Below are 15,831 nucleotides of genomic sequence, written 5' to 3'. Positions count from 1 at the left end.
AAAAAGTGTGTCTTATAGCCCGAAAAATATGGTAAATGCAGCCAAGTACAGAGATATCCTGGATGAAAACCTCTCCCAGAGTGCTCGGGACCTCAGTCTTTGCCCAAGGTTCACCTTTCTACAAGACAACAAAAATTGTTCGGGATGCAAAGAAAAACCCACAAATAACATCAGCTGAAATACTGGATTCTCTGAAAGCTAGCAGTGTGGCTGTTTCAAGATGCACAATAAGGAGACCCTTGAAGAAAAATGGTCTGCATGGTCGAGTATCCAGAAAAAAGCCATTACTGCGCAAATGCCACAAAGTATCTTGCCTACAATACGCAAAACAGCACAGAGACAAGCCTCAAAACGTCTGGAACAAGGTAATTTGGAGTGATGAGACCAAAATTGAACTTTTTGGCTTCAACCATAAACATTACATTTGGAGAGAGGTGACAAGGCCTAGGATGAAAGAAACACCATTCCTACTCTAAAGCCCAGAGGAGGATCACTGATTTTTTGGGGATGGCAAAAAAAACTTGGTCGAAGTTGAAGGAAAGATGAATGCAGCACATTATCAGCAGATAATGGAGGTAAATTTGCAATCATCAGCCCGGAAGCTGCGCTTGGGACGTACTTGGATGTTCCAAAATGACAACGATCAAAAACACAAGGCCAAGTCGACCTGTCATTGGTTACAGCAGAACAAAGTGAAGATTCTGTAGTGGCCATCCCAGTCTCTTGACCTCGACATCATTGAGCCATTCTGGTGAGATCTCAAGCGTGCAGTTCATGCCAAACAGCCCAGGAAGTTACAGGAACTGGAGGCTTTTTGCCAAAAAGAGTGTGCAGCTTTACCATCTGAGAAAATAAAGGACCTCATCCACAACTACCACAAAAGACTTCAAGCTGTCATTGATGTTAGAGGGGGAAATACAAGGTTTTAAGAAATGGGGTATGTGAACTTTTGCTCAGGGTCATTTGGATGTTTTGGGTTGTCATTATGATTATAAAGAGAAAACACAGTACCATGTCAATAAATGGCTTCATCCAACCACTAACCATGAGTGGAGAAAAAGTTTTGGTGTTATCATTCATATTCTCTGATAAAAGGCCAAGAAAACAAAAATTCTACCCGGGTATGTGAACTTTTGAGCACAACTGTAAATAGACAGAAAGAAGAAAGATATGTGGATAGATAGAGAAAAATAGACAGATAATAGATACTGTTGATAGATATGAGATAGATAGATAGTAGATATTAAGGTACCTTCACACATAACGATTTAGTTAACGATATCGTTGCAATGTCACGCTTTTTGTGACGTAGCAACGATCCTGCTAACGATCTCGTTATGTGTGACAGCAACCAACGATCAGGCCCCTGCTGGGAGATCGTTGGTCGTTGGGGAATGATCAGGACCTTTTTTTGGTCGCTGATCACCCGCAGTCATCGCTGGATCGGCGTGTGTGACACCGATCCAGCGATGTGTTCACTTGTAACCAGGGTAAATATCGGGTTACTAAGCGCAAGGCCACGCTTAGTAATCCGATATTTACCCTGGTTACCATTGTAAAAGTTAAAAAAAAAAAACAGTACATACTCACTTTCTGATGTCTGTCACGTCCCCCGGCATCCACAGGGTTAAAACTGCTTTCGGCAAGAGCGCTGCTAATGCACGCGCTCTGGCCGAGAGCTTCCCTGCACTGACTGTGTGAGCGTTGGCCGTAAAGCAGAGCACAGCGGTGACGTCACCGCTGTGCTCTGCTTTACGGCCGGTGCTGACAGTCAGTGCAGGGAAGCTCTTGGCCGGAGCACGTGCATTAGCAGCGCTCCTACCGAAAGTAGTTTTAACCCTGTGGATGCCGGGGGACGTGACAGACATCAGAATGTGAGTATGTACTGTTTTTTTTACTTTTACAATGGTAACCAGGGTAAATATCGGGTTACTAAGCGCGGCCCTGCACTTAGTAACCCGATGTTTACCCTGTTTACCCGGGGACTTCGGCATCGTTGAAGACAGTTTCAACGATGCCGAAGTCGTTCCCCTGATCGTTGGTTGCTGGAGAGCTGTCTGTGTGACAGCTCCCCAGCGACCACACAACGACTTACCAACGATCACGGCCAGGTCGTATCGCTGGTCGTGATCGTTGGTAAGTCGGTTAGTGTAACGGTAACTTTAGTAGATGATAGATAATAGATATTGGCAGATGTAGATATAGATAATAGCAGATGATTGATAGATAAATAGATAATAGATAGATATTAGCAGGTGATAGATAGATAGAAGCAGATGATGGATAGATAGATAAAAGCAGATGACAGCCGTGTGCCGCCGCCATGTCACTGCCCATCTCCCCACCAAAAAGCAGATCACCCATTGTTCTGGTGCGGCCATTACTGGGTGTAATACCCATGTTGGCTGCTTGCTCCGGATGATGGCAGTACGGTTCTGTGCCAGTTGCAGCGGTCACTGTTAGCAGCCGCTCCGATACACCACACAGCCATCAGACATGCCGAGCAATGCGCAGCAATGTCGGCGGCTGAGCCCTCCCCACCCGCGGTACGGTCACCTCTTCAGGTATCTGGCGTCCTCGGACTGCATGTCTATGGAAGCGGCCTGCTGGCGGTCAGCACACAAGGATGCCGCTCGTGTAGCCCGGATGACGGGAAGTTTGTTGTTGTTTCCAGGAGGATACAGCAGCCTGCTTCTAGGATGAAAGGCCTGGCGTGACGTCACGGTCACATGACGCTATTCTGCCGGCCGTGTAGATGGGGCGGAGTTCGGTGCTGTGTGCACTGTGGTGGGTGACTGGTGACGTTAGGAGCGGCACCACTGGTGACCATAGCTCTGTGAGGTACTGCGGCTGTGCAGTGACTGGTGACGTTAGGAGCGGCACCACTGGTGACCATAGCTCTGTGAGGTACTGCGGCTGTGCAGTGACTGGTGACGTTAGGAGCGGCATCATTGGTGACCATAGCTCTGTGAGGTACTGCGGCTGTGCAGTGACTGGTGACGTTAGGAGCGGCACCACTGGTGACCATAGCTCTGTGAGGTACTGTGGCTGTGCAGTGACTGGTGACGTTAGGAGCGGCACCACTGGTGACCATAGCTCTGTGAGGTACTGTGGCTGTGCAGTGACTGGTGACGTTAGGAGCGGCACCACTGCTGACCATAGCTCTGTGAGGTACTGCGGCTGTGCAGTGACTGGTGACGTTAGTAGCAGCACCACTGGTGACCATAGCTCTGTGAGGTACTGCGGCTGTGCAGTGAGTGGTGACGTTAGGAGCGGCACCACTGCTGACCATAGCTCTGTGAGGTACTGCGGCTGTGCAGTGAGTGGTGACGTTAGGAGCAGCACCACTGGTGACCATAGCTCTGTGAGGTACTGCGGCTGTGCAGTGACTGGTGACGTTAGGAGCGGCATCATTGGTGACCATAGCTCTGTGAGGTACTGCGGCTGTGCAGTGAGTGGTGATGTTAGGAGCAGCACGACTGGTGACCATAGCTCTGTGAGGTACTGTGGCTGTGCAGTGAGTGGTGACGTTAGGAGCAGCACCACTGGTGACCATCGCTCTGTGAGGTACTGCGGCTGTGCAGTGAGTGGTGCTGCGCACAGCTGGACAGGGGCGATGATGTCCTTGGAAACCTTTCAAAAGGGTTTTTTTTTCCAGTAAAAGCCAAACCCAGTGCTATTCCCTGAGACATGATGGATGCCAGGCTATGTGCACACGTTGCAGATTCTGATGCGGATCCACAGCGTTTCTGGACGTGCGGAATTGCATCAAATCTGCAGTGTAGTGCACAAGCAATGTTAGTCAATGGGAAGTTGACAATTGGTGTGCACATGCTGCGGAAAAAAAGGCGCAGATTAGCAGCGTTTTATTTTCCACAGCATGTCAATTCTTTGTGGATCTGCAGCGTTTCTGCACCCATTGACTACCATTGTGTCAGGAGCTGGGTGCGAGAAATGCTGCAGATAGGGAAAAGTGTGTGGGCGGAGGCTGTGTGCGGAGTTGTGCGTGTCTGCGGGGCTGTGTGTGTGCGCGGCTGTGTGTAGGCAGGCATCGTCCGATGGGACTACTAGTCCCATCCGGCTATGCCTGCTACAGTGACAGCTAGCCGGATGATGGGACACCAGTTGTCCTATCATTCGGCTACTGTGTTCAAGTGTAAAAAAAAAAAAAACTCACATATGCAGTACATACATATACATACAGTATATACTCACCATCAGAGGCGTAGCTAGGGTTTTGGATCAGGGGGGGCGAAGCTTCTGAGCGGGCCCCTAACCAGGTAACCTTGATTATAACTGGGTGACGCGCTCTAAGGCCGGCGTCACACTAGCGAGTTTTACGGACGTCTGAGCGCATAAAATACGTCCGTAAAACACGCCTAACAAACGTCCCAATTATTCTCTATGCCCCTGCTCCTATCTGCCGTATTTTACTGATCAGTATTATACGGCTTTCTACGGCCGTAGAAAATAGCAGCAAGCTGCGTTTGTCACCGTATTGCGCAAAAAAAGCCAATGAAAGTCTATGGAAGCCCCAAAAATACGGATTACACACAGACCAGCAGTGTGACTTGCGAGAAATACGCAGCGGTGTTCTATAGAAAAGCCGGCAATTCAGTGCGGTGTACAGTAAAATCACACTGACAGCTTACAGTAGAATAGGTAGAATAAATGTGTACACATAGAATAGGTATATATATATGTCAGTGAGACACATATATGTATATATATTAATATTTCATACAGCGCTAGATAGCTTTAAAGCCGGTAATTCAATTGCCGGCTTTTGCTATCTCCTTCCTAAACCCGATATGATTTGAGACATGGTTTACATACAGTAAACCATGTCATATCACCATTTTTTTTGCGTATTACACACTACTAATGTTAGTAGTGTGTATGTGCAAAATTTGGCCGTTCTAGCTATTAAAATAAAGGGTTAAATGGCGGAAAAAATTGGCGTGGGCTCCCGCGCAATTTTCTCCGCCAGAGTAGTAAAGCCAGTGACTGAGGGCAGATATTAATAGCCTGGAGAGGGTCCATGGTTATTGGCCCCCCCTGGCTAAAAACATCTGCCCCCAGCCACCCCAGAAAAGGCACATCTGGAAGATGCGCCTATTCTGGCACTTGGCCACTCTCTTCCCATTCCCGTGTAGCCGTGAGATATGGGGTAATGAAGGGTTAATGCCACCTTGCTATTGTAAGGTGACATTAAGCCAAATTAATAATGGAGAGGCGTCAATTATGACACCTATCCATTATTAATCCAATACTAGTAATGGGTTAAAAAAACACACATTATTTAAAATTATTTTAATGAAATAAAAACAAAGGTTGTTGTAATAATTTATTCTACGCTCAATCCTTCTGAAGACCCTCGATCTGTAACAAAGTAAAAATAATAAACCAACAATATACATACTTTCCGAAGATCTGTAAGGTCCCACGATGTAAATCCATCTGAAGGGGTTAAAACATTTTGCAGCCAGGAGCTCTGCTAATGCAGCGCTGCTCCTTGCTGCAAAACCCCAGGGAATGAAGGTAATGTAGGTCAATGACCTATATTTACCTTCATTTGCGGTGAGGGCGCCCTCAGTCACTGGCTTTACTACTCTGGCGGAGAAAATTGCGCGGGAGCCCACGCCAATTTTTTCCGCCATTTAACCCTTTAATTTAATAGCTAGAACGGCCAAATTTTGCATATACACACTACTAACATTAGTAGTGTGGAATATGCAAAAAAAATGGTGATATGAGATGGTTTACTGTATGTAAACCAGGTCTCATATCATGTCGGGTTTAGGAAGGAGATAGCAATTGAATTACCGGCTTTAAAGCTATCTAGCGCTGTATGAAGTAATAATATATATACATATATGTGTCTACTGACATATATATAGAGAGAGAGAGAGAGTATATATGGGTTTTTGGGTTTTTTTACACATGGATCCCTTGTATAGCCGTATGTCGGTTTTGCAAGCCTGCGAGAAAAACACGCAGTACGGATGCCATACGGATTACATACGGAGGATGCCATGCGCAAAAAACGCTGAAACACCCTGCCTACGGAGGAGCTACAGACCACTATTTTGGGGACTTTTCAGCGTATTACGGCCGTAAATATACGGACCGTATTGTCTTACGCTGAGTGTGACGCCAGCCTAATAGTGGAGGAGAACCTCAGCAGATGACCGCACTATTACTGTAGCTAATCTACTATATAATTGTCTAAGGTTCACTTCCGTCTGTCTGTACTTCTGTCATGGTTATTCATTCGCTGATTGGTCTCGCCAGCTGCCTGTCATGGCTGCCGCGACCAATCAGCGACGAGCACAGTCCGGAAGAAAATGGCCGCTCCTTACTCCCCGCGGTCAGTGCCTGTCGCCCGCATACTCCCCTCCGGTCACCGCTAACACAAGGTTAATACCGGCGGTAACGGACCGCGTTATGCCGCGAGTAACGCACTCCGTTACCGCCGCTATTAACCCTGTGTGTTCCCAACTTTTTACTATTGACGCTGCCTATGCAGCATCAATAGTAAAAAATGTAATGTTTAAAATAATAAAAAAAACCTGCTATACTCACTGTTGTGAATTCTGTGGCTGAGTTCACTTCTGTGGTCACAAGTGGTATTGCAGTCTCTGGGCTTCCTCCCTCAGGTGTTTTGGTGAGCTCGTTGGCTGCCTTGCTATTTAGCTCCACCTGAGTCTGTCTTCCTTGCTCCTTGTCAATGTTCCAGTGTTGGATCTGAGCTACTGCATCTTTCCTTGGGCCTGCTGCTCTGCTAGATAAGTGCTTCTAGTTTGTTTTCTGTTTTTTCTGTCCAGCTTGCTATTAACTTTTGCTGGAAGCTCTGAGAAGCAAAGGGGTGCACCGCCGTGCTGTTAGTTCGGCACGGTGGGTCTTTTTGCCCCTTTGCGTGGTTTTCGTTTTAGGGTTTTTTGTAGACTGCATAGTTCTCTTTGCTATCCTCGCTCTGTCTAGAATATCGGGCCTCACTTTGCTGAATCTATTTCATTCCTACGTTTGTCTTTTCATCTTGCTAACAGTCATTATATGTGGGGGGCTGCCTATTCCTTTGGGGTATTTCTCTGAGGTAAGTCAGGCTTGTATTTCTATCTTCAGGCTAGTCAGCTCCTCAGGCAGTGCCGAGTTGCATAGGTAGTTGATAGGCGCAATCCACTGCTGCTTATAGTTGTGTGAGGATAGATCAGGTACTGCAGTCTACAGAGATTCCACGTCTCAGAGCTCGTCCTATTGTTTTTGGTTATTGCCAGATCTCTGTATGTGCGCTGATTACTGCACGCTGTGTTGCCTGATTGCCAGCCATAACAACTCACCCTCTGTAGTTCGTTGAGCCGCTCGCGCCGACCGCCATCTTCCGTTGCAGGTTCTGGTGGCAAAGATGATATGGGAGAAGGACCTGCCATGACGTCACGGTCATGTGACCGCGACATCACAGGCCCTGCGCGCCGGCGCTAGAAAGACCTGCCATGACGCCACGGTCATGTGACCGCGACGTCATCACAGGTCCTGCACTCATACCAACCCTGGGACCGGAAGCTGCCGTGGACTACAAGGGGCCCTCGGAAAGGTGAGAATATGTTTATTTTTTAACCTGTGACAAACCTGGCTGGGCAATATACTACGTAGCTGGGCAATATACTACGTGGCTCTGTGCTGTATACTACTTTGCTGTGCAATATACTACGTGGCTCTGTGCTGTATACTACGTCACTGGGCAATATGCTACGTAACTGGGCAATATACTACGTGACTGGCCAATATACTACGTGGCTCTGTGCTGTATACTACTTCGCTGTGCAATATACTACATGGCTCTGTGCTGTGTACTACGTCACTGGGCAATATACTACGTAACTGGGCAATATACTACGTGACTGGGCAACATACTACGTGGCTCTGTGCTGTATACTACTTCGCTGTGCAATATACTACGTGGCTCTGTGCTGTATACTACGTCACTGGGCAATATACTACGTGACTGGCCAATATACTACGTGGCTCTGTGCTGTATACTACGTCACTGGGCAATATACTACGTAACTGGGCAATATACTATGTGGCTCTGTGCTGTATACTATGTCACTGGGCAATATACTACGTGGCTCTGTGCTGTATACTACGTCACTGGGCAATATACTACGTAACTGGTCAATATACTACGTGACTGGCCAATATACTACGTGGCTCTGTGTTGTATACTACGTCGCTGTGCAATATACTATGTGGCTCTGTGCTGTATACTACGTCACTGGGCAATATACGTGGCTGCGCAATATACTACGTAACTGGGCAATATACTATATGGCTGCGCAATATACTACATCACTAGGCAATATACTACGTGGCTGGGCAATATACTACGTGGCTGGGCAATATACTACATCACTGGGCAATATACTACGTGACTGGGCAATATACTACGTGACTGGGCAATATACTACGTGGCTGGGCAATATACTACGTGGCTGTTCAATATACTATGTGGCTGGGCAATATACTATGTGGCTGGACAATATACTACGTGGTTGGGCAATATACTACATGGCTGAGCAATATACTACGTGACTGGGCAATATACTACGTGACTGTGCAATATACTATGTGGCTGGGCAATATACTACGTCACTGGACAATATACTACGTGGCTTGGCAATATACTACGTGGCTGGGCAATATACTACGTGGATATGCATATTCTAGAATACCCGATGCGTTAGAATCGGGCCACCATCTAGTCTCTATATAAAGACCAACATGCATATTACCATCATATGGTCAGTGGTAGATACCAGCCCTACAGAACATATAACAGATCACTGCACAGTTACAGATAATGTCTTACCGCTAGTGTTGAGCGATACCTTCCGATATTCGGAAATATCGGTATCAGATTGGATCGGCCGATATCGAAAAAATATCGGATATCGCCGATACCCGATACCAATGCAAGTCAATGGGACAAAAATATCGGAATTAAAACAAACCCTTTCTTTCCTTGTAGGTTAACTCCACATGAAGGAAAACAACAAAGAATAACGTAGAATGTATCAGGGGAGGTGGAGGAGACATTAAAGGCATAGAGGTTTAGCCCAATCAACTGGAATTAATTTTTTTTTAAGACGTTCGGAGTTACAAAGATATGTATGTATCTATGTTTAGATTTTTTATATTTTGTCAGATATTTATGTTTCACTACTTCCATGCACTGCACCTATTTTTTTACTTCTCCCACACTTTCTTCTTCATCATCCTCAGCAGCAGCATCTTTTTCATCAACTTCTTCTTCACCTTATTCATCTTCTTTTTCACCTTCTTCCTATCACTGGTCAACAGCATTTTTGGTGCCAAAGATATTTCATCGAATTTAGGGTAACTTTGGGCTGCTGATTCTGAATATGTCATCTGTTTTGCCAGATTGGCTCAAGTTTTTGAGATTTTTGGTATCTTATTTATAGCACTTGTTGGTAAATGCAACGCATCATCTCATTAATTTCTTTGGATTAGTACTTGAACTGAGCAGTTCTCAATATAGTTTTGTGTTAATTAGTGTTCTAAAAGTTTGTTCATAGCTTGATTTTTGCACTAACTTTATGTTGTTGTCTGTTTTCCAGTGAAAAGCATGAACTCATCAAGAAGAAGTTGTCTTAACGATCCAGACTCATTCTGTTACATTTGTGGTGAATACACACTGCCAAAACATAGAAGAAACATAACAGACTTCGTAAAAAAAGTGTATTTTGCCTATTTTGGGGTTATGCTTGGGGACCAAGACAAGTTTTGGGCACCACACATAGTGTGCAAAGCATGTATCGAATTATTACGAAAATGGAGCAAAGGACAAAGAAAAAGCTTCAAATTTGGTGTTCCAATGGTGTGGAGAGAGCAAAAAAATCATCATGATGACTGTTATTTCTGTGCAGTGCAAGTGCAAGGATTCAATAAGCATAAGAAACGAAAATGGGAGTAACCTAACATGGAATCTGCAAGAAGGCCTGTCCCTCATTGTGAAGATGTGCCTGTACCTGTGGTTACCATGTTACCTGACCTTCCCCCACCTGATGATGATGAAGTGTGTATTGGCAGTGTGTATTCACCACAAATGTAACAGAATGAGTCTGGATCGTTAAGACAACTTCTTCTTGATGAGTTCATGCTTTTCACTGGAAAACAGACAACAACATAAAGTTAGTGCAAAAATCAAGCTATGAACAAACTTTTAGAACACTAATTAACACAAAACTATATTGAGAACTGCTCAGTTCAAGTACTAATCTGTTATGGCTGGCAATCAGGCAACACAGCGTGCAGTAATCAGCGCACATACAGAGATCTGGCAATAACCAAAAACAATAGGACGAGCTCTGAGACGTGGAATCTCTGTAGACTGCAGTACCTGATCTATCCTCACACAACTATAAGCAGCAGTGGATTGCGCCTATAACTACCTATGCAACTCGGCACTGCCTGAGGAGCTGACTAGCCTGAAGATAGAAATACAAGCCTGACTTACCTCAGAGAAATACCCCAAAGGAATAGGCAGCCCCCCACATATAATGACTGTTAGCAAGATGAAAAGACAAACGTAGGAATGAAATAGATTCAGCAAAGTGAGGCCCGATATTCTAGACAGAGCGAGGATAGCAAAGAGAACTATGCAGTCTACAAAAAACCCTAAAACGAAAACCACGCAAAGGGGCAAAAAGACCCACCGTGCCGAACTAACAGCACGGCGGTGCACCCCTTTGCTTCTCAGAGCTTCCAGCAAAAGTTAATAGCAAGCTGGACAGAAAAAACAGAAAACAAACTAGAAGCACTTATCTAGCAGAGCAGCAGGCCCAAGGAAAGATGCAGTAGCTCAGATCCAACACTGGAACATTGACAAGGAGCAAGGAAGACAGACTCAGGTGGAGCTAAATAGCAAGGCAGCCAACGAGCTCACCAAAACACCTGAGGGAGGAAGCCCAGAGACTGCAATACCACTTGTGACCACAGAAGTGAACTCAGCCACAGAATTCACAACACTAATCCAAAGAAATTAATGAGATGATGCGTCGCATTTACCAACAAGTGCTATAAATAAGATACCAAAAATCTCAAAAACTTGAGCCAATCTGGCAAAACTGATAGCATATTCAGAATCAGCACCCCAAAAATACCCCAAATTCATTAAAATATTTTGGACACCAGAAAAAAAAATTTTTTTTGTTGACCTGTGTTATTCTTTTTGTTTAAATTCTTCATATTCTCATTCAACTCTCATTCTTCTTCATATTCTACTTCTTCATCTTCTTCTTCATCATATTCTTATTTGTGACAGGCATTCTTGTAGTTGTTATCTATAAAAGTTTGAAGATTAGACCTTCCGTTCTGCCTGTCACAAAAGATTTACAACAGGATTTGTCCGCGTTCAATTTGGCCTGCAGCAGCAGGTTTTTTCCAGGGGCACCACGAGGAGGAACGGACTCACCCCCATACACTGCTTAGTCTTCTTCTGCTTATAATTTAGATAATATCTTTTGCTCTGATTTTCAGTCTTATGGTTAATGTTCTTCTGCTTTTTGTTCTGCAGCTTCTTGTTCTTCTCCTTCTCGGACTTCATCTTTAGGGTCTTGAACTTGGAAATGTAGCAGAAGGTACAAGAAGGCTGAGGAACTGCCGAGAACCAGCTGACGGTACTGGAACCCGGATGGCTACCCGAATGTAGAAGAGCCAATGGCATGACCGAGGACCAGCTGACAGTACTGGAAACCAGTTACTAAACAGGAGGTACCTGTGCCACAAAGCACTACCAAGGACCACCTGACGTTGGTGGAACTCGGATACCCAGAAGGAGGTACCTAAGCCAAAGGCTCTGCCCAGAACCAGCTGACGGTGCTGGAACCAGGGGGACCTAGTCAAGATTGTCTTCCCAAGAACCAGCTAACAGTGCTGGAATTCAGATAGGCAGCAGAAGGTTCCCAAGAAAAAGAAAAAAGTGCTAGGCCGCAAGCCGGCCGCAGTTACCGAAAACCCACAGTCCTACAGGGGAGCTTGTCCTATTGGCACTATGGAACCAGCCTTGATTGCCACTTCCCGCAGCCCACATAGGAAGCACCTAAGCTGCAGGCACCATGGAGTCAGCTAACCCGACCGCAACACGACAGGACAACGTTTTGGAGTCTAAGTGACCTTGACACTACCCGGAAAATGCTGGCGTGCTGGAAAAAGGCTGGGCAGGAGGGAGTAAACGTGCCAAAGACACTACCGAGAACCAGGTGATGGTACTGGAACCCGGATGCGTTGCGCAAGGTGCAAGAGCCAATGGAACGACTGAGGACCAGCTGACGGTACTGGAACTTGGTTACTAAGCAGGAGGTACCCTGTTGTGAATTCTGCCTTTGGGCTCTGTTGTGAATTCTGTTGTCGAGCTCCCTCCTGTGGTCATGAATGGTACTTCGGTGAGTTCGGTCCGTGTGCTCCCTCTGGTGGCTGTGAGTGGAGCTGCTGCTTCTGAGGTTCCTTACACAGGTGACGTGGTTTATCCTTTGGTTGGCTTCTCTATTTAACTCCACTCAGATCGTTTCTCCATGCCAGCTGTCAATGTTTTAGCATTGGTTCAGTTCGCTCCTGGATCTGTCTGGTGTCCTGTCTTCTCCTGCAGAAGCTAAGTTCCTGATTGTTATTATTGTTCTTGTTTCTTTGTCCAGCTGGTTATCTTGATTTTGTCTTGCTAGCTGGAAGCTCTGGGATGCAGGGTGGCACCCCCGCACCGTGAGTCGGTGCGGAGGACCCTTTTGCACACTCTGCGTGGTCTTTTGTAGGTTTTTGTGCTGACCGCAAAGATTCCTTTCCTATCCTCTGTCTTTTTAGTAAGTCGTGCCTCCCTTTGCTGAAACCTATCTCATTTCTGCGTTTGTGACTTTCATCTTTACTCACAGTCATTACATGTGGGGGGCTGCCTATTCCTTTGGGGAATTTCTCTGAGGCAAGGTAGGCTTTATTTTCTTCTCTAGGGCTAGCTAGCCCTTAGGCTGTCACGAGGCGCCTAGGGAGCGTCAGGAGCGCTCCACGGCTATTTCTAGTGTGTGCGATAGGATTAGGGCTTGCGGTCAGCAGAGCTCCCACATCCCAGAGCTCGTCCTGTATGAGTTTAACTATCAGGTCGGGTGCTCCTAACCACCAGGTCATAACAGGGCTCCCTCCGGTGGTTGTAGGTGGTAATGCAGTTGTCCCTGGGTTGCAGTCCTGGTCAGGTGTATCTGCTGATTGCAGTTCTGACTGGGGTATTTAGGTGTGCAGGATTCATTAGTCCTTGCCAGTTGTCAATGGTTTCTGGGAGGTGTTGGACCTCTATCTGGTTCCTCCTGCCTTGCTGCCAAATCTGCAAAGATAAGTGTCTGGTTTTGTTTCTGTGGCACACATGCTGTGTGCTTTATAATTCAGTGCTATTCATTGGTTTTTTCTTGTCCAGCTTAGATTGTGTCAGTATTTACTCAGTCTAGTTGGATTCTCAGGAGTTGCAGATATACGTTCCACGTCTTTAGTTAGATGGTGGAATTTTTTGTATTTTCTGCTGTGGATATTTTTGGAAGGGTTTTAATACTGACCGCTTAGTTGTTGTGAATTCCCTCCCTCCTGTGGTCATGAGTGGTACTTCGGCTGGTTCTGTCTATGAGCTTCCTCTGGTGGATGTGAGTGGGGCCGCGGCTTCTGAGTTTCCTTCCTCAGGTGACGAGGTTAAGTCGTTAGGTGCTGCTCTATTTAACTCCACCTAGTTCTTTGTTCCTGGCCTCCAGTCAATGTTCCAGTATTGGTCTTGCTTTCTCCTGGATCGTTCTTGTGGCCTGTCTGCCCTGCATAAGCTAAGTTTTGCTTGTGTTACTTTTGTTTGCTATATTTTCGGTCCAGCTTGCTATATTGGTTTTTCTTGCTTGCTGGAAGCTCTGAGACGCAGAGGGAGCACCTCCGTACCGTTAGTCGGTGCGGAGGGTCTTTTTGCCCCTCTGCGTGGTTGTTTGTAGGTTTTTGTGCTGACCGCAAAGCTATCTTTACTATCCTCGGTCTATTCAGTAAGTCGGGTCTCACTTTGCTAAAATCTCTTTCATCTCTGTGTTTGTATTTTCATCTTTACTCACAGTCATTATATGTGGGGGGCTGCCTTTTCCTTTGGGGAATTTCTCTGAGGCAAGGTAGGCTTATTTTTCTATCTTCAGGGCTAGCTAGTTTCTCAGGCTGTGCCGAGTTGCATAGGGAGCGTTAGGCGCAATCCACGGCTACCTCTAGTGTGGTTTGATAGGATTAAGGATTGCGGTCAGCAGAGTTCCCACGTCTCAGAGCTCGTCCTATGTTAGTAACTATCAGGTCACTTTGTGTGCTCTTAACCACTAGGTCCATTGTGGTTCTGAATCACCTGTTCATAACACTTAGTATTCTGTCCTATCCTTTCCTATTTTAGCTAGAGTGGCCTCTTTTGCTAAATCCTGTTTTCTGCCTGCGTGTGTCTTTCCTCTCCTACTCACAGTCAATATTCGTGGGGGGCTGCCTATCCTTTGGGGTTCTGCTCTGAGGCAAGGTAGAATTCCTATTTTCATCTATAGGGGTATTTAGTCCTCCGGCTGTGTCGAGGTGTCTAGGGTTTGTTAGGCACACCCCACGGCTACTTCTAGTTGCTGTGTTAGTTCAGGATTTGCGGTCAGTACAGTTACCACCTACTCCAGAGAAAGTTTCATGCGGCTCCAAGGTCACTGGATCATAACAGTACCCATGCCACAAAGCACTACCATTACCACCTGACGTTGGTGGAACTCGGATACCCAGAAGGAGGTACATAAGCCAAAGGCTCTGCCCGGAACCAGCTGACGGTGCTGGAACCAGGATGGGGAGCAGAAGGTACAAGAGCAAAAGACACTGCCGAGAACCAGCTGGAACCAGGGGGACCTAGTCAAGATTGTCTTCCCAAGAACCAGCTAATGGTGCTGGAACTCAGATAGGCAGCAGAAGGTCCACAGGAAAAGAAAAAATTGCTAGGCCGCGAGCCGGCCTCAGTTACCGAACACCCACAGTCCTACAGGGGGAGCTTGTCCTATTGGCACTACTGAACCAGCCTTGATTGCCACTTCCAGCAGCCCACATAGGAAGCACCTAAGCTGCCGGCACAATGGAGTCGGCTAACCCGACCACTACACGACAGGACAACATTTTGGAGTCTAAGTGAGATTGACACTACCCGAAAACAGCTGGCATGCTGGAACCAGGCTGGGCAGGAGGGAGTACCTGTGCCAAAGGCACTGCCAAGAGTCAGCTGAAGGTACTGGAACCCGGATGCGTTGCCCAAGGTACAAGAGCCAATGGAACTACCGAGGACCAGCTGACGGTACTGGAACCCGGTTACTAAGCAGGAGGTACCCGTGCCACAAAGCACCACCAAGGACCACCTGACATTGGTGGAACTCGGATACCCAGAAGGAGGCACCTAAGACAAAGGCTCTGCCCAGAACCAGCTGACGGTGCTGGAACCAGGATGGGGAGCAGAAGGTACAAGAGCCAAAGACACTGCCGAGAACCAGCTGACGGTACTGGAACCCGGATGGCTACCCGAAGGTAGAAGAGCCAATGGCACGACCGAGGACCAGCTGACAGTACTGGAACCCGGTTACTAAGCAGGAAGTACCCGTGCCACAAAGCACTACCAAGGACCACCTGACGTTGGTGGAACTCGGATACCCAGAAGGAGGCACCTAAGCCAAAGACTCTGCCTGGAACCAGCTGACGGTGCTGGAACCAGGGGGACCTAGTCAAGATTGTCTTCCCAAGAACCAGCTAACG

General features: G+C 46.6%; 1 protein-coding gene across 2 annotated transcripts in view; it reads right to left on the bottom strand.

The window, feature by feature from the left end:
* The window catches only part of KIFAP3 (kinesin associated protein 3), a 562,094-nt gene extending 559,238 nt beyond the window's left edge, over nt 1–2,856 (bottom strand). For both annotated transcript variants that reach the window (XM_069737137.1, XM_069737138.1), the window contains exon 1: nt 2,557–2,856. In XM_069737137.1, coding sequence (XP_069593238.1) covers nt 2,557–2,588 — 32 coding nt within the window. In that variant the 5' untranslated portion in view covers nt 2,589–2,856. The remainder of the gene's footprint in view (nt 1–2,556) is intronic.
* Nucleotides 2,857–15,831: the final 12,975 nt, after the last annotated feature.

The sequence above is a fragment of the Ranitomeya imitator genome, chromosome 8, assembly GCF_032444005.1.
Source record: "Ranitomeya imitator isolate aRanImi1 chromosome 8, aRanImi1.pri, whole genome shotgun sequence".
Classification (NCBI taxonomy): domain Eukaryota; kingdom Metazoa; phylum Chordata; class Amphibia; order Anura; family Dendrobatidae; genus Ranitomeya; species Ranitomeya imitator.
This window is presented reverse-complemented; position numbering and strand designations above follow the sequence as displayed.